This window comes from Serinus canaria, chromosome Z (genome assembly GCF_022539315.1).
Source record: "Serinus canaria isolate serCan28SL12 chromosome Z, serCan2020, whole genome shotgun sequence".
NCBI lineage: Eukaryota > Metazoa > Chordata > Aves > Passeriformes > Fringillidae > Serinus > Serinus canaria.
The window spans coordinates 8,777,230-8,802,095 of record NC_066343.1 but is presented as its reverse complement, the minus strand read 5'-3'; the positions used below and the strand labels follow the sequence as shown (position 1 = coordinate 8,802,095).

The window sequence follows — 24,866 nt, the reverse complement described above, 5'->3', positions numbered from 1 at the left end:
CCTTGACAACATTGGATTTACGTAATAGAGGAGTGAGAAGATTTAGGGAGGAGGAACATAGGTCAGAATGCAAAAGGCTGTCAGAAAGGACACTTTTTTTTTTTCTTTTTTTTCCCCATAAGGGCTGGAAACACCTCCTGCCTGCAGGGCGAGGCGTGTTTACCTCTGCAGGAGAACCCTAAGCTTCTTGCAGGATAACAAGGAGTGCAGCCTCAGTCCCTGTAAATAGCCTGCCAATCTGTCCCGCAGAGCAGCTTATTTTGTGCTGCTGCTCTTGCCTGGGGGCCTGCAGGAAGGTGTTGTTCATCCTGGGGCAACAACAGCCTCTGGCAATGAAAACCACACAGGCCCCGTGCCTCTGCCCCAGCAGTTCTCATCAATCCTGTAAAATCTGAGTTACTTAAATAAAACTTCATGTTATGTTTTGTTTCTGTGGGGTCAGGTTCTCGCCTTCGATACAGAAATTTTTGTATTTGCTTCATATGAAATAAAGTATGAAACATGGGATTCTGAAAAAACTGAAAGCAGTTAACTTTAATCTTTGCCTCCTGGTACTCTCTACCATGACATCTCATGTTTTATGGAGACTTTCAATCTGTCATACTAAACAGATGCTTTTTTCCTAGCACAGTGGTCTCACGAAAAAAAACCAAAACCAACTCTCCTTTTATCCATAAATATTCTACAGTGAAATCTGCAGAGGACAACAGATCTGGAGACTGGATAATGGTAAATTTTTGACAGCATCAACAGCAGCTTCCACCTGAGCCTGGGCTGTTGTCAGCCTTGGGAACCCAGCTTCAGCAGAGGACTGAGGACTCTCAGTGGGCTGCCCAGCCCTGCTTGGACAGCTCCCACTGCCCTCCCTGCAGAGCTCCTGGGAGCTGGGAAGAAGCAGATCCTTGTGGAAAGAGTGACAGGAGATAGCAAAGGCACAGAGGGGCTCTCCTGAGCAGTATCACCCTTGGGGAGGACTGAACAGGATGACTCCTCCAGTATCTTCAGAAATTTAGGAAGAAAATATGAAAGAAATACCTTTCTAAATCTTAGAATCACCAGTTACGATTCTCTCTTTCTCTCTCTCACTACTCCTCATGCCTGACCAGGTCAAATATTAAAATTATTTTGTACTTGAAAGTATTAAGCATGTGCCTCGTCCTTTCTTTGTGGTATATAAAGCATATTAAAAATATTTAAATGCTAGGGCAAGTTAGAGAGCCTGAAATGTGTTGTTTAGTGAGATCATACACGGCAGAAAAATATTTCATCCATCACATTTTGGCATCTGCATATCCCTCAATTTCATTAATGTTTAGTCTGAAGAAGAAGAAGAAGGAGGAGCTGTTTCTGGAAGCAACTTGTTTTTCTGCAGACAGAATTATCTATCAATGTTGTTCACTGATGGTCACTCTGAACTTACACCTTCCTGCTCCATTATCAGTGAAATTTATCTACATTTCCAGGGGTAGTAAATCAGGCTGATAAAATCTCAAGCAAAATGTACATTGGGAGGTTTGCCTAGCTTTCAGAACAGATACTGAATTTAAAAAAGCATTTTTACCCTGAAGAGAAGCCCTGTCAGTCCACACAGCAGAAATCCCATCAAGCAAGAAATACCAGCTGCTTTGTTTGATGACTCAAGGCATGAAGCAGCTCAGCATCTCCCATCAACATTTTCCTTGTCATTCATATTCCAAACAGAGCCTTTCCTAGAGCTGACCCTGATGGATCTTTGGAACACAAACCAACCTTTCCTGCTTCTCTGATCTCTGCTAACTGGATTTTCCAAGGATGTCCATGCCTGCAAAGCCTGGGGCAGTTTGTAAAAAGACATATTTTTACACAATATCCTTTAGGAAGACATAGAAAATACCAGTTAAGACTCAGAAAGCATGAACATTTTTTCATGAATGTTTGAAATGGAATTTTTTACATGAAATGCTTGTCCTAAGCCCATTCTGCATTTGTCAGCCTTTCAGACTAAAGAGTAGACTACAAAAACTGAGATGTGGGAAAGCCAGGGCCTACAGTGACAGCTGACAGGCAACCCAGAATTCTGATAGAATACATGTTTTAGACAAAATGCCTGCAGCAAGCACCTCTGCAGAACAACAGAATTTTCCAGCACTCACTTGTGGGTGAGTGACTATTTTGATGAAGGACACATCAACTGGATTACCCCTTCTTCTCATTTTCAACCCATTCCAGAGAAACCTTTTGAATGAAAGTTTCACCAAATCTTCCAGTTGCCACAGATCTGTGTTGCTCATGAAAAGCATGCTGTCAGAGAGCTTCAAACAAATTGGTTTCTAAATATTTGTAACAAGAGTAAAAAAAGGCCCTTCAGTCCCAGGTAATTTGTATTTCCCCTCTGAGCAGAATTAGATGACAGGTCTCAATTGAGAAGGACGACATCTCTCCAAGGAGCAGGGCACAGGCTGAACAGCTTTTCTCCAAGCCAGACCCTGAACAGGACCAGGAGAGGAACACAAACCCTGGGACATTCTGCAAGGGGACAGACCTTGGATGTCTTTAGGATATCCAGGGGGATTCACAACAAGTCCTTGCCTCGGTTCTGCCATTGTCCATGCAGAAAGAGCCAGGATGCCTAAATTGAGAGAATTTTGGTGGAAGGATCTCCTCTGTGACAGGGAGAGACTGGCAGGAGTGCTGCATTCCCTGCCTGACCTTTGTTTTGTGGTTTGGTGCTTCAGGCATGCCCAGGGTGACACCACAGGGCTCCTTGGTAATGCAAACCACTCATAATGGCCCTGAGGGCCTATGGGATGCTGAAGGAACTCAGGAAATATTTTTTTCCACTGCAGACCCTCTCTCCAGGCTCAGAAGAGCGGCTGTAACCTGACAGAGGATCCCCAGTGTGCTGCAGAAGAGGGAGAGATGCTGTGGGATGGACTCTGCAGGACGTGGAGCCCCTCCAGGGTGGCTCAGGGGAGCCTTGTCCCAAAGCTGAGCAGTTCTGGGTCAGCAGCAGCTGGTTCTGCAGCAAACAGAGATCCCTGCAGACAACAAACAGCCAGAGCTCTCCAGTCTGGGGCAGAGCAGGTTCAGTCCTGGCCTGACCTCCTGAACCAGCCAGGGCACCACGGGGCACAGAGCAAACCCCACACCATCACACCCTCCTCCTGCACCACAGCAGCACCTCTGCTTTCAGGGGAAATGTAGAAAAAGCTGTGTTCCTCTGGCCCTGGAAACCTGTCTGCCCTCTGGGCTCCTGCAGTTGTGCTATCAGAGAGGACACATGTGGGAGCTCAGCCCATCACTCCTGATGTCCAGAGCTACCGAGAGAACCCTTGGGGGGCTCGGGGGCCTTGGAATGCTGCCAGAAGCACTTGGTGGGTGGATTTTGATCCATCTAGGGATGTGCCACCTGTGCATGGGGAGATGGAACCTGTGGGAATCACTGGGGTGTGAATGGTGAAGGGAAAAACGTAGTTATAGGGTAAATCCCAGATTTTGGGGTTTTAGTGCAGGGGGGTTATGGAGACAAGATGGAGGAAACAAGGCAGGTCACAAGACTCTTCTTTCTTCTTCTTGTCATCCATCTGCTGTGGTGTTGGCACTTGGGGATTGGTCTGGGGTGAGGGTGCACTGGGTGACGAGGGTGACAGGTATTGAGGATAAAAGGTAAATATGATATTTTTAGTTTTTGTTATAAAAGATGTGCCCGCCTTGGGGGTCGTCAGAGTGCCTTTGGCTGCCCTGCTGGTCAGATCCCAGTCGGGCAGAGAAGGGACTTTACAGATAAGATATTTTAAACAATTCTGAAGACCAAAAACCCTGGAGTCCAGACTCATCCTTTGAGACACAGCCTGCCAGAACCATCCTGAGCGTGAGTGGGGACAGAGACAAACAGCCGGACCCCACAGACACAGGCAGGTCAGTGCCACCTCTCCTGACTCTGTTTCTGTTCCTCCAGAAATCAGCTCCAGAATTGTACAAGGATGTTTGCAACCTGCCAGGAAAGCTAAACCCCCTGACAGCAGCTGTTCCCCCAATTCATATCCTGATTATTGCCAAGGGGAGTTGTCAAAGAGCAGCTGCCTCTGCCTCTGAGTCCACCACCCGGCTGAGGAGCAGAGGGACCCCTGGATGCCCCAGGACTGAGGGCTCAGTCTCCACAGGACAGCAGGTCCCTGCTCCCACCAGCAATAAAGCTTATTTTTAAAGCTTATAAATATTTCTATTTGAAGAATGTGCAATGAAAATTAAGGACTGTGGAAGAGCAAAGGAACTCCTGTGTGAGTATTCCAGATAAAGTTGCACATAAGCAGCTGCTGGTTATTCCTTTTCTCTTATAAGGATTATTATATCCTTATTATATCCTGTAAGATTATTCTTTATATCCTATAACTGATCACTCAATTAGCTACATAGCCTTGCTGAGAGCCTGTGTCTCCTGCAGCAATTACAGTGTTTTGTTAAACTCTGGAAATCACTCTTAATATCCAGACATTTCCCAGAGGTGATCTGAGCACCTCCCCCTTCCAGTGAAAGGGTGAGAAATTGTTTTGAAATGTAATTCACATAGAAGCAGGATGGAAATAGCTCACATCAAGTTGTCCAGCAACCACATATGTTTAGCAGTACTGCCAGCCTTGGAAAGCAATAAAGGAGTTTTTAGCCAAGGCTAAAAGAAAAAAACTCCTTTTCCTTTTTTTTTTTTTTTTCTTTTTTTTTCCTTTTTTTTTCTTTGGAAAAAAATAAATTTAGAGAATGGTCAAAAATTGAGTCTGAATTTTTTAAAAATTTGTAAGAATGGAAAAAAATCTGATGAACTGTATTCAGTGGTGTATCAGACACTGTGCTCAGGTACTCAGTAATCAGTTCTAGGAGGGGAGAGAGGGCAAACAATAACAAACATTTCTTAGAACAGCAGTGAAAGGAAGCAAATGGAGACAATTCATTGTTTACACATAAATATAAAAGTCCATTTTTGGATGCAACTTCTAGTGGAAATGGGCTCCTTTGAAACTGGGTACAAGAAATTGTTGTATGGTAAAGGCCCATAAATCTATTACTCTCCCAGGAGCAGACCAGGCTTGTTTTGAAACATTTCCTTAGGAAGCTGAAAGTTTTAGGGTAATTTTACCCACTGTGAGTACAGCCTTTGGTGTCACTCACATTATCAAAACCCACATCATCCTCATTCTTCTTGCTCTTTTGACTTGCTGTCTCTTCCAAAGAAACAAAAAACAATCTTTTTACTTGGAATAGCAGCATACACAGTATTATTAAAAGGAGGATTATCTTGTTTATGTAAGAAGAAAGGTGCTTTTAATAAGAATTTATCTGTGATTTTTATATTTTGTTTGATCTTTGTCCTCACAAGTGATTTTTTCAGGCCTTTTTTTTTCATATATCTGTTGGAAACCTATCAAGTGGTCTTAGAAAACTCAGGCATACTCAATTTATTGCACACTTATTGGTTTACCTGCAGAATACTTACATTAATGTCCATAGATAGATCTGTGTTTTTCATGGTGTTTTATTTTAATCACTCCTAAGTCTACAGATGTTTCAGCTAATTTAAATGTTTACTGCTCATCAGGATTGTGGAACAATGGACTTGGAACCAGAGGCTGTAAAATACTCACACTTTGCAGACAGAGCTGTTTTCACTCATCCTTGAGGGCTGCACTCATGGCTGCCAGCTGTTCTGCAGCAAAGCTTTCCAACACAGGTATTTTTATGAATGAAACTTTAAACAGGCTCTGCTTTATGGCTCATAAAACACTTAGCAATCCTTCAACATTAAATACTCTGGAGGGAAACCCAACCCTGTGAATTCTATCGTACACAGTCTGTCTCCCTCTGTGCTACAGATAACTTGTGAAATAATTAGAAATGCATTTACCTCAGTATGTTTGCAGTGGCTTTCCTTTCTTGTGGCAGAAGGTCAGGGTCTCTCAAAACTTCCTCCAGCAAATTTAAAACATTCATTTTCAGCTCGTTGTTCAGCTCAAAATCCTGAAAATGAAAAAATGTTTTACTGCCTTTAGTCTTAACAGTATCGAACAAAAATCTGGAAAATTATACTTTAATTGGTTTGCCCTCTCTTTTTCTGTTAGGTTTGGATTAGGTTTTTTTTGTTTGTTTTTGTCATACCACTGCATTTGAAAACATTTAGATAAAGATGTGGTACATAAGTAAACTGGCCACAAAGGTAGGATGGCCAAAGGCTGTGATTTTCTCTCCTTTTTGACCTTTGCCATCTGTGTGGAGACAGGATGATCAGGGAACCTTCCTTTCCTGAATTATCACCTGCATCTGGCCAAGCCCCACAACATCCCAGCCTCTCTGTGTTTAATTGCAGTTCTGGCACCACTGCCCAGCAGGACAGGACCCTTCCTCTCACTGCTGCCTCGAGGTTCTCTGCTCATCTGCCTCCCCTCTGGTGTTCCTTATCTCATACCCACCCTGCTGCAAGCTCTGCTTTTGGTGGAGTACTCAAACCAATAAATCCACTAAATAATTCAGGGCAGGGCCCTGAAGAGCTTTAGCATTTAATTACCCCTGGGGCAGACTGATGCCTGGCACAGGACTGAGATTCAGGGACATGCACAACCTGATCTCACCCTGATCAGATCTTATCTGATCTCTTATCTCATTGGAGAAATCAGACAGTATTAGACAATCTACAGCCACAGAATGTACAAGCTTTGAGGTGGGAAGTTACAGGCAACTCTTGGGGTAGACTCCAGAAATTCTTGTCTTCAGCTGCTGTATAGCATTTTGGTAGGAAAGCAAACCCCAACCCTTCAGGTGCCTGGTGCATCACAGATCCTCCCTGATAACCCACAGCTGCCTGCCAGCAGGACCCCGTGTGTGCAGAGCTCCCTCTCATTTCCATGGCAACAGGAGGCACCAGGTTACTGAAAATGGGATGGATTAGGCACCTCGGCACAAGAGCGTGGTGTTTCGCTCCCCAAAACCCCCCCAGCCCCTCCTGTGGTGAGGGCTCTGGAGATGTGTGCCTCTGGGAGCAGCAGAGCCAGCCCAGGTGAGCACAGCTCAGGTGAACCCAGCTCAGGTGAGCACACCCCATGGGAGCACCAGAGCACTGCCACAGCCACCAAGACAGGTGTGATGCCTCGGGAAGGCTGCCCTGGAGCAGAGGCTGGGCAGAGTCCCAGAAAAAAGCAGGGATTGATTCCAAGGATCTCCTCCATGGATGCACCTGGGGCAGCAGCAGAGCCCACACAGGGCTGCACCCAAGATGACCCAAAATGGCCCCAAAATGAACCCAAGATGACCCAAAATGGCCCCAAAATGCCCGGCCGGGCACGGGGTCTCTCCCTGGGATCAGCTCTGCTCCATTCCCACCTTGCAGTTCATTGTCCCAGCCCAGCTTTAGCCCAGGCAGTCCCAGCCTTGTTTTTCTCTCTCCAGCCCACGGGGTTTGTGCTCCTGGGCTGAGATTGGGCTCATTTGTCCTTGGTGCCCAGCTGGAGCAGGAATTGTTTTGTCTCCCTGCTCTGAGCACAGAGCTCTCCATCCCCTGATGTGAAGCTCACACACTAAAGCAGCACAAAATGGGAAAAATAGAAAAGCCAAACCTGAGGCATTAGGTGGAGCCTCATTTGGAAATGGGAGGGAACGGATCAGTGCAGGAGGGGAATGAGGGCTTATCACAGGACAGAGGTGCCACAGCCACCCTCACAGCATTTCTGAGAAAGGTTACTGCTCCAATGTCAGCACTCAGAGCAACAGTGGGTTTGTGTTTGCAGAGCAGCTGTGGGGCTGCTGGTGGGTAAAACCAGCACTGGGAGAGAAGAGAAACAATGGGAAGGATTCACTGAGTGATCAATGCAAAAAGAGATTTGCTTTTACAAATGAACTTTGGGTTGGCTGAGAAATGAAATTAGACATTGAAAGATGAAAGAAACAATGGGGAAGAAAAACCCCCTAAATTCAGTAAGAATTAAACATTAAAAGGGAGGGTTGTACATTAGAGGGGAATCTCTGGGATCAGGAGTTGTGGGAAGTCTGAACCTCTCCAGTCCCTCAGCCAAGGGGAAAGAGAGAAGGGAAATGTGGCTGGGAATTGGGATAAGAAGGAGGCTGCACCTCCAGAAATGTGAGAGACACCAGGGAATGGCCCATGGCCTCTGCCTGGGTTGGAATAAAGGCAAAGGACTCCTCTGTCTGCTGTTTGGACACAAACCCCTGGTGTTTGTGGGTTGATTTTCCTAGCAGTGCTCAGACACCACCTGCCCTGGGCATTTCTCTCCTGTTACAGCAGCTCCTCCTCACTCCTTCAGAGTCTCCTCACCTGGGCCTCAGCTAATTAATACTCTGGAACCAATTAATATCTGTGTCTTACTTTTTCTGGAGATGTTTACCCATATTTGAGGGTATTGGAGAACAAGAAGCTGGGGTATCAAACATTCAGCTCAAAGCCAAGAGAGAATTATTGCAGGGCACTGCACTCTGCTTTCTAAAGCACATTTTGTGTAGCCACGCTCTGAAATGCCTCCCTTAGGAGCTGTTTTGGCTGCTTGCAAGGAAAGGCAAGAGAGCCTTTTCATATATTTGGGGTATGGAAATGGGACTAATTAGAGAAAGCACAAGGAATGTAACTAAACTACAAGACAGTACTGTGCACTCTGGTGGTTTCAAAAAGAAAATAATTTGAAATATAAAACTATAAAAACTTAGTGAAAGGAAAAACCTTGATTCTGCCCAAGCCTAAGCAACCAGTGTAATGAATGATTTTTCCCTGTACCTCAGTGGCAGACACTGTGTGAAAGAGGATGGTATCTCTGCAGCCTGTGCTACAGAAATATCCCAAAGGGGCAGAACGGAGTCCAGGAGGGGACACATCCCCCTCCTCATTCAGCACTGCTGGGTAAAACCCTGGGGCAGATCACGTCATCCTGGCCACCAGCTTCTCTCCAAGCACAGCTGCCAAACCACAACTGGCTGGTTCTTTTCATTACGACACATCTTCTCTCAGGATGACTTCTTTTATTGCAAACACACCTATGACCAAAAAAGTCTAGAATTTTCAAAGTTCTTTCATTTGCAAATAGGATGGGAGAACCTCTCCTGTAATTATCAGATTCAGCCAAACCAAAGCATTCTCAGTTTGTACATGGTTACATGCTAATTCTTATAATAATGAGAATTATCAATAATTTGGTCATTATCATTAAAACCCTTTTTACTGAGTAATCTGCGTAAGTTGTGCTGGAATTGCTGGGGAAACTCAAATTTCTGGTTTTCTTTTTAAAAGTAATGTAATCTGTTTCTCATAGTGTGATGAGGGAAAAAAACCCTATGAATAAAGGTGGGAATCAGAAGAAAAATGACAAACTAATCTCTTTTTCTAGTGAAGGCCATTATGTAAGTGAGATTCCAGTGTGACGAGCCATATACATTTAAAAAATAACAGGCAAAATATTGCATTTAAACATGTAGATGCACTTAATTTTGTGGAGAAAGGTTGAAAGGTTTATACCATAAGAATGATACAAACACCAAAATACTTAGCAACCATTTTTAAGTATAATTGAAAAATTAATATATATAATTATCTATATATAGATAATGATATATATTAATATATATCATTAAATACATGCAGATTCTCTCTAGTTGTATTATGGGTGTCACACATGAATATTTATCTGTTTAGACTATAGGGCACTTAGATCCACAGGCAGGTGGCTATTTATGGCCCTAGACAGATGTGTATCACAGCTCCCTACATAATTTTAAACCACTTTTTTGACTTCTAGTTCTAATTTACATATCAGAGAAGGAGTACAGTTGGTCAGACAGGATTCCCTCAATTTCTCAGCAGCAGATTTCAATCTGACAGTGGTTCAGTTCTTCATTAGAGGGTCACATACCTCTAACACACTTTAGAGTCTACAGTAGCCTAAAGGTTTGTGGGTATTACTCAGATTTGAAATCACTGGCCAGAAGAAAAGAGAGTGCAGCAGGGACAGAAGAAGGCAAGGAAATAAAAAAAACAACTTCACCATGCTAAGATGCATTTTAAAACTAAAACCAGTAGATTTACTGGTGGTTTATACACAGATTGTATTTTCAAGATTTGGCATGGGCTCAGTGAAACCCCAGCAGCTTTCCCTCTCCCCTTTCTTTATGTGTTCCTCAGTGAGAGGAAACAGTCTGCACCTAAACATTGTGGGGAACACTGAATTATCCAAACAGGTAAAACTGAGATAAAACAGGAAACGTGATTTATATTTGAGTAGGGTAGAACTGCAAAAGAACAAGAGGGAGGGAAGAAAGAAGCAGGAGGGGAGAGAGATCCACTGGAAGACTTTTTGCAAGGAATTTGGAGTATTTGTAAGTAGATGGGGATTGCCTTACAATTTTCCTGTGTCTGTCCTCATGCCAAAAAGAAAGAAAGTGATTACTCCAATGGCAGCAGAGGAGTGAGTCTTAATCTTGTGCACAGCACATCAAACACCATCAGAGCTCAGTGAAGTTACTCACTGCTGCAGTCCTCCAATACACTATCTCATTTTGAAGTATTAAAACACACGTCACCTGCCACACACAATTGTGCTGAGCAAAATCTGTGTAAATTCACATGCAACAAACCACTGGCACAGGTGGAAGGCAGAGATAAATGGAGTTATAACTGGCTTTCAGGAAAACTCATCCCTGAGCTTGAAATAAGTCTGGCTTACTTCAAGGAATAAACTGATTCAAGGCAGCTTGGGATCAATTTGAAATACAGTCAAAATACAGTGCATCTTCCTAAGTGTGGCTGAAGTGTAGTTTGTTCATATTTCTACAATTACCTTAGTATAAAATCACCAAATATTCATTACTTTATACCATTTAATATGAGGTAAGTAGGGCTCATATAATGGATTTTCCATCTATTTTTTTATTCAAAGTAAGTGGAAAGAAATGGAGTTGGCCTGTGAGCCAACACAATTTTTAACTAACTGAAATAATCTTTTCCCAGACAGCCCTCTGTCTCCAGGTGCTGTCAGTAACTCCCAGTGGCACTGCTCCTGCTGGAAGCCCACCACAGCTCCCTGGGGATGGCCGAGAGCTCGAGCTGCAGTGGGGCTGGGCAGGCATCAGGCACACATCCTGACCTCTATTCCCAAAGATGAGCTGAGGTCCTCCCCCCAGGCCTTGTGGTCACCCCGTGACTGTCCTGGGTTTTAAGATATGTGTGTGTTCCATTCCCACCTGTCAGAGCTGGGGCAGTTCTCCTCTGTTCATGGGGCAGTTTCTTTATCCCTCCCACAGCCCATCCTCCCTCCAGGAGATCTCTGCTGTCCATGGCCCATCCATCATTAATCACCTTCTGTCCATGGCCACTGAGTGTCCCTGCAGGGCTGATCAAATCCCACCATCCCATGGGAGATGCTCCACCCAGGGCAGGAGCCAAGCATTCCTCCCTGGATCCAATCTGAGGTGCTGGGAACAGCCCAGCAGCCTCTGCCCCCTGCATTCCCAGAGGAGCAGCTTTCTGCTGCCCTGCATTCCCAGAGGGAGAGCAGGCCCAGCTCCAGCAGCCCTGGAGCTGCAGAGGAAAACTCCCCCCTTGGGCAGGATCCCTGCTCCAGCAGAGCCACAGCTGGCACTGCAGGAGGGCTGAGCCCCCCTGGGATGGGACTGTGCCACCACCCTGGGATGGGACTGTGCCACCACCCTGAGCCCCCCTGGGATGGGACTGTGCCACCACCCTGAGCCCCCTGGGATGGGACTGTGCCACCACCCTGAGCCCCCTGGGATGGGACTGTGCCACCACCCTGAGCACAGGGGGCCAGGGCATGCTCTGACTCTGGCAGGGCAGTTTTCAGTTTGTACTATTGCATTTGTGTTGTTAATTTCCCAGTTCTAGTAAAGAACTGTTCTTCCTGCTCCCACATCTTTGCCTGAGAGCCCCTTAATTTCAAAATTACAATCATTCATTGGGAGGGGGTTTGCATTTTCCATTTCACAGCAGGCTTCTGCCTCCCTTAGCACACACCTGGCTCTCCATACCAAGACAGCGACTAATGGACACTGTTGGGCAGCCAGGAGGCTGTGAGAGTGCTGCTCCAGCTGAGATCTGCAGAGAGGGCACTGGGAACAAGCCCTCAGCTGCCCCTCAGAGCTGGGGGAACTGGAGGGGCCAATGCTTCCTCCTTGGACAAGCCCCACTTCAGTCTGCTTGCCACCGGAGCTGAAGGAGCTTCGCTTTGCAGCACAAGTGTTTAGATTAAAAGCAAGGAAGCATTGCTGAATAAAACAAGGCTGCAAGACCTCACATAGAAGATGAAACTCATACTGAGACTTTCTCCCCCTGGCCCCCTTTGGCCTTCCTATTTTTCCACCTCTGCAGGAGCCAGTGGGAGTTTTATCCTCGTGAGCCCTTTCTGTCCCCACCAAGGCTCCTGCTCCCTGGGATCCTCTGCCTCATCACTTGTGTGTTCATTGTTTGCAGCAGGAGAATCCTGCTCTGCTCCTCTCAGTCACATTTAAAAACCAAAATGTAAACACGAGCATTCTGCTGTTATTTAGGGCAAAAAGGAAAATTTGCTGCCTTGCGGGTGTCTGAATGAAAGAAAAGAGAAAAAAGAGGAGGGGTATGGAATAAGAAGATCAGAAATGTAAACAAAACAATCTGGAATTCCTAAAGATGCAGTTCATGTTGTGCTGGTTTTGGATGATGAGCAGCACAGGTTTGGCTGCTCTTGCTCAGGGTGGTAAAAACAGGGGAGTATGTGTCACCTCACCTGGGCATGGCTTGTTCCCAAAATTTTATCTGTGCCTTACAGCTCCTCAGGACATTCATTAGCTCCTTGTGGCCTCCACAAAGGGCTGCAGATCTGACACTACCACGTGTACATTTACTTGAAATGTAAGTGAGGTTTCTGTAGTGTATGACCCAAGTTTTAAGAGCAATTAATTCTTTTTAAAGAATTGTTTAGAATAGTTTCAAGATAACAAAACCACTTTATGAAAGCCCATCCTCACTGAATAGGCTGATTCATTAATTTTAATTATTCTGTTTTCTACTCACAGACAATTCTACATTAAATGCTGTCCATGCTTAGAGAAATGTTTAAAAAAATAGAAATATAGCAACACTAAACCATCCCCAAGTGTGGTTTTGACACAGCTGCAAAGCAGTGGAAGCACAGCCCAGCACAGACCTTCCAAACCCCAGCCAAGGATTTTCTAGAGCAAAGAGAGCAAACACGAGGCCCTGAACCATTTGTTTGGCTAAGTCCTGCCTCCCTGGTTCATGCACTAAGCCTGACCCACGTTCCTACACGCAGCTGAGCAGCAGGCTGAGCCAGCCAAAGGGCTCCAGAGGATGCAGGGAGGGTAGGGAACAGTGAAGTGGGATGATGCTTGCCAGAGCCCTGGAGCAGATGTCTGTGTGTGAGTCCTGCCCCAGTGCACAAGGCATCAGGGCAGCAGTTGAGGCCCTGGTGAGTCAGAGAGCACCAAGGCTGTGCTGCAGAAGTGGTCAGGAGCTGCAGCACCGAGGCAGGTCTGCAGCACCATCTCCCAGCTGACAGAAATAAGGACACACCTTGCACAGCCATTGAGGATTCTCTTTGCAGCCAGTGATGAGGACATGGCATTTTGCCAAAAGGGAGGGTGTGTGGTTGGTCACCTTTAGTCGTGGTGTGGGCTGCTGATGACCACAAAGACCTTGGGACACTGCTAGGAGAACACTGTCTGCACAGAGAGAAATTGCTCATTTGGGGCTGGGAGTTTTTGCAGCAAAACCAAAATTACAACAGTTAGAGGGAAAACTATCAAAATTACACATTTGTCTTTGCAAACATCCACTTATTTTTACTTCTTTTCACTTACTCTGTAAGCTGGGGTTTTTTTTTGCTTGTTGTTGCTTAGGGTTTGGGGTTTGTTTGGTTTTTGCTTGTTTGTTTTTGTTTTGTTGGTGGTGTTGTTGGTGGTGGTGTCGTTGTTTGGATTTTTTTAGAATAAAATCTACTCTTTCTTTTGAGAATCAAACCTGCTCTTGACTGCTCATGAAGATGAAGGATAACTCAACCAAGGTTTCTGAGTACCCAGAGAGCAATGCAAATACCTTAAAAAGTCTAAAAGTTTTTGCCAGGTCTGTTGTTCTTACAGAATTTCAATGCTTACATTGTTTTGTCATTTTGGAAATTGAATCAGGATTCCCTCACCAGACACTGGTGGCTCAGGATCCGCAGTTTGTGTTGTTACTGTAAAATAAGCTTGCAGCTACTGCTCTCCCAGGATTCTACATCTGTGCTGCCAACATTTCACATTGTTTAGCCAGACAATAATTCTTCACTAGTCCTCCTTAAAGTAGTCCTGTCCCATATTTTTTGGCAGCAACTAGTCAGTCTTTTCTGGTTTGCTCAGGCCTGTCCTTTCTCTCTCCCTAGTCTCACAAGTAAACAACACAAAAATCTGATTATATGCTCTGCTGCTGTAGCATTTCTTACTTTCCAGGCCAAAGCTCTTGCATTTTGAATTATTTGCTATATTGGAAGAACAACGGACTAGGAGAGCTAAAGAATTAAAATCTGACACCTCTGCCATGGAAAAAATAAATGGCACTGAGAGATCAGGGAGTGCAGGTAACAGCTTCCACTTTGAAAATGCACAATGAACTATTACTCATTATTTTTGTCCTCTACATATTTTTACTGGTATTTTTACAATACCAATCGTAAACATGATGCAAAAGCAACTGCAAAAAAATTCAGTGAAGCTACTTGTAGTCATTGCCTAACATAGATAGAAGTTTCCACATTTCCACAATCACACAAATTTTAATTAGCATAGAGGATCAGCTCTAGTCATAGAAGACATTAAATATGAACTGGAACACAATAAGTACCTAGAGTAACACAAACTGTAATAAAAGTCTGCTGTCACTTCTGTTACAGCTCAATATTTGCTTGATTCTGACTTTAATTTAACAGGGAGTCAAAACTTGGTGTACATAGGCTGCTCCCAGTAACTTGAAATGATTAATCACTCCCGTGATACCAAGATAGATTTCAGTAATCTCTTCTGGGCTGTTCAGCTTTTCAAACAAACCAATTTTCCCACTTACACCTCTTACTGAGTTAATTCTCTAGCAAACTTAGCCTCTACGAAAATTAAACCCTTTAGATGGGAAAAGGGAATTGATTTCACATAAGAGAGTTTGACATTGCTGCAGTTAGCGTTTGAGATGAAGTGTCCTTTATTAGCAGCCTCAAGTGACAAAGCAGTCTGCAAGAGCCATGAACCACCATCTGCACAAGGTGTACAAAAGTCTTCCTTCCTTCCTTCCTTCCTTCCTTCCTTCTTCCTTCCTCCTTCCTTCCTTCCTCCTTCCTTCCTTCCTTCCTTCCTTCTTCCTTCCTTCCTTCCTCCTTCTTCCTTCCTTCCTTCCTTCCTTCCTCCTTCCTTCCTGCCTTCCTTCCTCCCTTCCTTCCTTCCTTCCTTCCTTCCTTCCTCCTTCCTTCCTTGCCTTCCTTCCTTCCTTCCTTCCTGCTTCCCTTCCGCTTCCTTCCTTCCTGTCCTTCCTTCCTGCTTCCTTCCTTCCTTCCTTCCGTCTTCCATTCCTTCCTTCCTGCCTTCCGTCCACCTGTCCTTTTTTCCTTCCTTCCTATCCTCCTTCCTTCCTTCCTAGCTCTTCCTGGTCCTTCCTTCCTTCCTTCCTTCCTTCTTTCTTCCTTTCCTCCTTCCTTCCTTCCTTTCCTTCCTTCCTTCCTTCCTTCCTTCCTTCCTTTCCTTCCTTCCTCCTTCCTTCCTCCCTCCCTCCCTCCCTCCCTCCGTCCCTCCCTCCCTCCCCCCGTCCCTCCCTCCCTCCTCCCTCCCTCCCTCCCTCCCTCCCTCCCTCCATCCCCTCCCTCCCTCCCTCCTCCCTCCCTTTCCTTCCCCCCTTCCCTTCTTGCTCTTCTCTCTTTCTTGCGCTCTCTCTCTCTTTCCCTTCCCAGAACTTCCAGGAACTTCCCTTCCCTATTTTCAACACTCCTCTGCATCCATGTCAAATTCTCCCAGCAAATTTTCCCACCTGGCAGCCTAAAGCATATTTTTTCTATGATATTGCACAAACCACTTGTGTTTCTTTCCCTCCCTCCCCTGCCAACACCATTTTGCCATCACGGACCAGACCCGTGGACGTGGTTTCCCGCGCACAGTTCACCGCAATTAAATAAATGGATAAACTTCTGCATGGAAGCAGGAGTTGTTTACCCCAGGCAGAGCAGCTGGGCAGGGCTGCCAGTGGCAGGAGCAGTGTGAGACACTGCCCCTGTGAGTTTGAGGGGGTACCTGTGAGTGCTTGGAGACCCAGTGGCGCAGGACGTTGAGGACGCGGTTGGTGGCGGCCCTGCGGATGATGAACTCCTTGTCGCACGTGCGCTCCGAGTTGTTGAACCCTGCACACAAACAAACCCGTGCTGCAGTCAAAGGGATGGGGAAGATTTAAAAGGCATAAAAATTAAATTACAATTGAGGTGACTTGGGTAAACTGAAGGCTTGCAGGATATTTGTGTGCCATAAATGGAAAGGCACCCAACAGACGGTGAAATGGGAACGTCTAGACCAAAGAAATTGTGCAGCATCAGTGCAACACAGCCTTGCCCATCACAACACAGACACCTCCCGGGGTCAGCACTCAGCTTTAGAAAGGTGAAGAATAATTGCAATTAAATTTCAAGGCTTCCCTTCAGCACGGAAGAAATAAAATAAAGTGCACCAAGAAATAAAGTGAATGAAAAACCCCCGAAAACAAAGAAGGATTTCCTTTTGTTTTTCAGTATGGAAGACATTTACAGCAAGGAAAAAGACCAGACCAAAGCTAGGCCTATAATCAAAGAGATTTGAAAAGTCAGTATGACTTAGAGAGGGAAACAGGTAAATTTCAGAACTACTGAAGAGCAAGGGGAGGAGAACAGTTTAAGCACAGAGGAGAAAAAGGTCAGCACAAGAAATCTTCCTTTTCAAGAGCAGGATTGTACAGGCTCTAGTAATCAATACTTCAAATAACTTATTTGGGGTTTTTTACCACCAATGACAAGAAAATGGGAAGATATATGGAAAACACATTTATGGTTTTCAGACACAGCTGCCTGAAAACTAACATTTTCCAGATGCAGCATTTCCCCGCTCATGTGTTATGAACAGAATTTTTTCCCCCTTTTTTTTTTCAGCAATATTTACTTATAAAGAAATAGTTTTAATAATAAACAAGAAACCTTCTCCCTACATTCATATTACTGCTTCTCTTTTCATTCTGCTGTAGTATATAAAAAATAAAATCCATATGCTAAAATGATTATTATAATAATATTTTAATAATAATGAAATTGCTACACTAAGCCCCTAAATGTCTTTTTGACAATGATAACTCTGAAGACAGGCTTGAGAAGCTTGCATTTTTCTCAGTTTTTGTCAGATTTGCTCTTGCATTGTGCTGCTCTCCATTCCACTTATTGCACAGTCCAGGAACAGCTGGGAACACCCTCCCATATGACCTGTACTTTACTATTTTTTTGGCATAAAAGCTGCTCAAAAGCCCATGTTGTATTATAAATAGCACAGCCAGATTAAAGTTCTATTTCTTCTGTGATAAACCCATTGGAGGGGTTTCTGGAGGCTTGTAATAGTTTTGCTCTATTCTTACAATAGAATCCAGAAAGTCCAAATTCCTGCTCTGTAATTTTGGCAAGATAAGCAAGACAGGAAGTGTCTAACTGCAGTCTCACATTTTTTACTGCAGGTGAGACCTCAACCCCAAATGGATTTTCTATCTACACTTACATTTCATTGGCATTTTTAAACTATAGCATATTACACTGTAGATGGCACCTAAGATTCAATATGAAAGATAGTTTAATATTGAAGCATTTTAAGCAGGTTTTTTTGCCCATAAAGAAAAAAAAATAAAGAAAATCTCCAAGGCTTTTTTCAGCAAAAGGTAACACAGGCAACATTTTGTATGTTAATTTTCTATGCCTTTCACAGTTAACCTATTGCAGAAGCAATTAGGAACAGCCATTATAAACTGTTCAATTAGCCACTTAATTGCAGCAATGAAAGTCACAATGAAAATTATATATTAAAGCAGCAAAGTCTTTACCAAGGTAACATTAAGGAAAATAACTTCAGTAAGCTGGGAGAAAAAGAGAAAGAAGCCTACAGAGACAGTTTTCAGTGAGCTAAAAAAAAAAAAAAAAAAAAGAAGGAAGGAAAAAATTAAAGCCTCCAGAGATCACTTCAGCAAACCTGTATGGCCCTCAGAATTTCATCAATTTTTAAGCAGTAATTAGCTAGCTGCAAAGAATGAGGCACACGTTCACCCAGACCCACACTCTCTGCTCTTCATGTTGATGTGCTGAACCCATAAATGGAGATCTCCATTTGTGTGAGAGAGGAACTGAGCTGAGCACAGCTGGCCCCTCCTGTCAGGGACTTGTGCAAACCTCCAGGCTGACCCCCCCAGCTCCTTCCACCCCTCTACACATCTTGTTGTGCGACAATAACAAATAATTTAATTGGGATTCTGGGTGGACCTGCCCACATCCAGACCTGATGGTGAGACAACCTGAAACAATCCAGGGTAAATATGTGTTCCTCTCCTGAAGGAAGCAATCTTTCCACATTAGAAATGCCAGCAGTATTTCTAATTATTAATCATCTAAGTGGGCAGCTGCCTCAGTGAGTGCTACCTTCAAGAAATGTTTTTCACCATTATCTGTTGAAATTAATATGCACTGGTGCCACAAATAGTATCTTCACATAATGGTGATACAGAACTTTTACCACAGGCTGTCAAACACAAAGTTAACCTGACAGCATTGCTAGTTTCACTGAATTACTTCTTTCAATACTATTTAATCACTCTGTTCATGTACCTGTCTTCAGATTGTGTTATGCAAAAAATCCAGTCTCACCTTTGCATATTTTCTTTTGTGCACTTCAATAAAAACCTGAAATTTTAAAGCTTCCTCTATTACCAAAGATTAAAAATATGGTGCTGAATAGACATAAATCTCCACATTAAACACTTTATCAAAAAGCTAATACTTTTATAGCTTCCACTATTACCCAAGATTTAAAAAAGTATGTGCTGGATAGAGAGATGAATTACAGTATTGCACCTTTAAAATCCACCTCACCCCAGAGGAAATGTTTTACCACAGTAACTTCTGCACCATATACTTTAAAGAAATTAAACATGCACATTTTCTTTCCTATTTCAGTTAAGATGTCAAAACCTCTCCCTCCAGTTACAGCATTTCTGTATCCAATAGGTGTCCTTGCCCATGGCAGGGGGCTGGAACAAGATGTCATTAGGGTTCCTTCCAAACCAAACCATTCTAAGATTAGCCTGAGATTAATAAAACAGCATATGGTTCCTGACCATAGTAATTAACTTATCCAAAACTTTGATGGTATAATAATAATATCCACTTTTAAGGGTTTATCTACACAAAGAGAAATCAGTTCACAAGAACTGGTGCAAGTTGTTCAGAGTCATGAAGCTTCTGGTGTCTTTCCCAGCCAAAAAATTCAGTTCAGAGGCTGATTTGATGTGGCAGTCTCAATGAACCACCCTGGAGTCTCTCACTGAAGGTGTGTTAGCACCCAGCAATTAGAGAAAATCACAATCCAGACTTTGGGGAGACCCCAGCAAGCCCCAGAGAGTCCCAGGGATGCGGAAGGAGAACATTTAGGGCCCAGCAGGCACGTGACAAATAATCAATCATATCCATAGACATTATCAAAATAATAAATAATAGAATCTGATAGCCATCTGGTAATATCCATCAGATACACCCCAGAGTTGTAGGCCAGCTTCACCACTCAGCCTGGCTTGATTCCTGACCCCTCTGCAAGCAGCAGTGCTGCTTTCTGACCTGCATAAAGAACAAATACCAAAAACCCCAGGCTTGGGGCACAGCAGCTTTCATCCACAGAGGAGAACTGAAAAGGCCTCTCCAATATATGCAGCACAAAAGAAAAGGCTTCCCAATGCATAAGAAGCCCCCAAAAAGGGAATATATCTTTCTTACCTCCACATACCTAAAAAAGTTTGGATGAGTGTTTGTAGATTCCCATCCTTGCTGGTCATGCATTCTCAAGTAGGTAAATGGGTTTCACACATTTGCACAGAAACATGTCAAAAGTGAGAATTGTAGCGTTGGTAAGAAACCTAAACTGCCAGCGATCCTGCCCTCCTCTATTTGTTAATTTATGATACTGGACTGTCTTACAGTAGCCAGCTGAAGAATGGCAGAGCTGGAAAAGGAAACCATATGAACCGTGGTGAAAGGAAGGATGAAGGTGATGAGATCCCACTCAATGTGTAAAAAAAGTGTATTTGCTCAATAATATAGTCCTTTTTGTTCTCAATGATTATTGAATGATCTTAGACTTCCTTCCCAACCTAAACCATTCTGTGGGGTTTTATATGAGCAATCTGAGGCTTGAGAGCACCAACTGTAACATTTAGCAGCAGCCTCCTGTTCATACGAGAGGAATATTTAATCATTCACTATGCCAGGCTTTGAGTTTGTTCCACAAAGGGTTACAAACTAATTCAGCACCAGAACTGACTGTTAGGAACCAGGAGCAATCCAGAGTCCAATGCATTTCAGGCATTTATTTTCACTTTCACTGGTCCTTGGAACATATGAACTCATTTTGTTCTAAGAAATATGCCACTGAAAATCCCTGCTGCAACCACCCACGTCAGAAATAATTCCAAGTATGTATTTGATTCTTCTGCCTAAAGCCTCTGCCACACATACAATCTAACTATCAAATCAAGTCAAGGGATTATGGTTTTAGTAAGGTAAATCCCAGGGATTCACATGGACCAGCTGATGTACAAGAGTGTAACACAGATAGAGACCTAGTGACTGCGTTTAATTTCTGCAAAATATTTAAGGGAAAGGTTGGTTAACTATTTTTAAATGATCCTTGATTTAGAAAGGCTTCGTCTAATCAGAGAAATTTAAAGAACACAGCATTGAGATAAAGCACTCGTGTCAAGATTATGCAGTAAACTTGGATTAAATCCAGAGGTCTAAAAATACATCAGTCTAAACTGAAAATAATTTCAGTTTAATGGTTGGGAGAGAAAGGTAAGTGGCTAAAGAATACCTTCAGGATCAAGAATGTATTTTATCTCCTCATAATAGCACTATGTCTGTCTCTGAGAATTACTATAATCTTTGAGATTTTATGCTTAAAGCATGACTACCACAAAGAATGAAAATATTCCTTTAAGCTCACAGAAATATTCAAATTTGAAGATCTGTCCTTCAAAAGTCCTTAAAAACAGGGTTGCTGCTATAGCTATAATTAGCACACACTCTTGAGATTTCTGGGTTTTTTTAATAGAAATATTCTCTCAGGAGAGCACATCAACTTCACTCTTGAAAAAAATATATTTAAAAACTGCTAAACACTGAAAACATACTTGCTGTTATGAATTACACAATTTATTATTAAAAATTAGTAACTCATCTTAAAGTAAAATGCAAAAATGCACAGTGCTTGGTTCAGCAGCAATACGAGAACAATTCTGTCCTTCTCTTCTTTCAGCACCAGCAAAGAGAGACAACAAGGGGTTAATGTCATAACCAAAACCACTTGTATACATTTTCAAAATCCCATTTTTTTTTGCAACCAAGAAGTGTTTTTGTGTGCATCCAGGGGTAAACTCACAAGCCCAGGTTTCCTGGCGGAGCCTTGGACAAAACCACCCAAATCTTGGGCTTTTGTTTATAGATTTATCTGTAGGAAGGAGCAGATCCTGAATTCCAAAGGCTGTTGCTGCCAGTTGTGCTCTCAGGTTTCTGAATACCATGGAAAATGTGCACTGTGACAGCACTTTTTTTTTTTTGCCCTACAACTTACATAAAAATCTATAGGGAACAACTGACAAAGAAGAGCCTTTCTGAGCAGCCCTTAACAATTATATTGGCAAATCTTTAGTGCACCTTAGACTTCTTTTTTTTCACTGCAATAATGTTTGAATTATCTGCTATAAACAGTGACAAGAATGGCAACACTGCAGCTGATATTTCTTATACATTTATACATTTGTCTGTGCTCCTTTTGCATCTCTTATCTTTCTGGGAGGAGATAAGCATTTTTTACCTATTGATGTTTTTCTGCATCTGAAATGATCCCTAGCTCTTGGTTTCCTTAATGACACTTCATCTACACTTTTAACTTGCTCTATCATCAATATGAGGAAGAGTACAGCAGATATTTAATGCATAATGTTCACAGTCTTTTCAAGAACTATTCAAAGGAAGCTTTCAGATGCTTAAAGTGCTCTGTACCACAAAGAAAAAGTTTAAATACAGGTTGTGACAATGTACAGACAAAAAGAGGAAATTACATAAAATGGCTTTTGGAAATTTTACCTTTGATTCATGAAAGTTGAAGGAAGTAGTTTGTGAGATTATTCATATTTTTATAATGTCAATGGGAATAAAGGTTAAATGGAAAGGAGGCGATAATTGCAAGGAGCCAAATGTATCATTTTTCAGACCATCTGTGAACAGAGAGTTGACTGTCATGAAAAACAAAAGCTGGCAGGATGCACACCAGTCACAAAAAAAATCTCTGAACAACATGTCTGTCTCACAAGCAGCTTTCAGACCATTTAGGACTGGGTCATATTGGAAGCTTCAACTAATATTAATTATGTATGCCAAACTTGGGTGCAGTGGGAATAAAAGGAAAGAAAAAAGGCATAAAAATCCTCCCCAAACTTCTCTCCCCACACCACTTCAGCTGCTCAGGACTTACTCCAATGGGTCAGGAAACAAATGTTTCACTGCTCTGTAACTCAGGAAATGTCCAGTGAAAATACTTATTTCCTGAGTAGTCAGGTCCTCCAAAAGAGTAAGAGACTAACTCAAAATAAGGAACACATAAGCCAAACCAGGAGATCCTAATTTATGCTAAACTGGAGGGGGAAAAAAATCACCATTTTCTCCTATTTCTTAATTCCCAGAGCAGGGATCAGTTTTGAAGCGAAACTTTAATTTTCAAGCCATTGTCTGAGCAAACTGCAAATAGGATTCAACTGTTTAGCCAATTATCTAAAACTGCACATCAATGTTTTTTATTAAACTTTGTGACTGAGCAGCCTGGAACAGGGATCCCATTTGCCCCCCGCCAGGGCACAGACAGCTCCTGATGATGCCAACCCCTCAGAGACCCCACATCAGGCACAGCCCTGGCCACTCTGCTTTGGTGACAGCCCCTGGGCAGCTCATGACAACCCTGCAGCCTCAGAAAGGGACACTGCTCGGGGCTAAACTGACATTTCTGTGTCACACAACCATTTCCAGTGGAGAACAGTGTCAGCTGTGGAGTAACTCAGGGAACGTTTCCCACACGGAGCTTTTTAAATGAGATGGGAACTTCAAGGAATTCCAATGTGCAGGCCTCAAGCCTCTGTGAATCTGCAGAAGTGGGTCTGGGAAATTCATTAAAATGTGCTCTCCACAGGGAACCAGTGCTCACTTCCCCAGTTCCTGCTTAGAGCCATTAGTTACACAAAAATGACAAGGACTTGGTTGTCCTGTGTAAAGGACCAAGGAAGGTTACCAGATCCTACCTCTTTATTTTCTGGGAATTAAACACCTTAAATCCCTGTCAGAAGAGTGGCACTGGGAGAGTCAGAGCACAAGCAGAATTGATAAGGAGGGCACGATTTGATGGCATCCTGTCTCTGACAGCAGATGAGGTGACCCTAGACTCAAATCTGGAGTTTTACCATAACCTGAGGAAGAACAGATAAAATTGCAGTCTTCTAGCAACTGCTTAAAAAGTCTTATCTTCATTTTCACTTGGGATATCACCACCAAAATTGTTTTCTTTCACGTCTGGAGTCAGGAGGAAGAAGTTCCACAAAGTTTTCCCAGTAGAGGACTGAGATGTTATAGCCCAAATTATTACTGAAGTGCAGAATTACTATTATAAACAGCAATATTTGTGGCACCACACTGAGAATCAACTACAAAATGACACACATTTTCCAGTTGTGCTTCAGACATGGATACTTTTAGACAAATTGAGGAAGAAATATATACCTTTCCAAAGGTCAGCATGTCGCCACTGATGCAATTTGAGGCATTTAGCACAGCACAGGTCTGGATTACCCAGCCAGCCACACAATGTAGAATCCAGCTCGAAATCACATCAGATATTGTTTGCTTGCCTTTCACGTAACAAGGAAATCTCTCTCAGCCTGTCCTCTCACAATGGAAAAAAGAAAGCAAATATTTCCCTTAAAAGCCTCACTTAATTCTAGTCTTTGCCAAATCCCATAGTAACTCAGCTGCACGCACCAGAATCTCCATCTCAGGAAACGTGATGGTGTAATGCCACTTTATTATTCCTGTGCTCAGAATCAGGGAAATTCTCCCTGAACAGGACAGCTGACACCCTTGTAAGCAGAACTATATGTACGTCTGTGTGTGCAAGACAGTGGCAGCCAGGGGAATTCTGCATCTGTTTAAAGCATCAAGTGTGTTTGTGCAGAGTTTTCCATCTCGGAGGCCAGCGGGATGCCCCTGGGAGTGTCTGCCCACGTTGTGCTGCCCCTCCAAGTCACATCCCTGAGCTGAAGGCTGAGTGCACCTGGCAGCAGCAGGAGCAGCCACCGTGTCCCCTCCCAACACACACGAGGCCTGAGCTCCCTGCCATCACTTGGCACGAGCTCTGTGTTCCATTACTCCAATTAGTGCCTCTGCCAGAACAAACAAAACAAAAATATTGTCGCACTGGGAGCTGGCAAGTTGTTCAAATGACTGCAGAACAGCTCCGCTGGTCACAACCCAAAATAAGCCAAGCAGCTCTCCCTGAAAACTTTCGTGAAACTTTCTCAT

General features: G+C 43.4%; 1 protein-coding gene across 3 annotated transcripts in view; it reads right to left on the bottom strand.

Moving 5' to 3' along the window:
- Positions 1-24,866, bottom strand: part of RASGRF2 (Ras protein specific guanine nucleotide releasing factor 2) — a 128,045-nt gene that overhangs the window by 10,896 nt on the left and 92,283 nt on the right. For all 3 annotated transcript variants that reach the window (XM_050987267.1, XM_050987268.1, XM_050987269.1), the window contains exons 18-19: positions 16,276-16,382; positions 5,876-5,988 (exon numbers count right to left, since the gene is read on the bottom strand). In XM_050987267.1, coding sequence (XP_050843224.1) covers positions 5,876-5,988; positions 16,276-16,382 — 220 coding nt within the window. The remainder of the gene's footprint in view (positions 1-5,875; positions 5,989-16,275; positions 16,383-24,866) is intronic.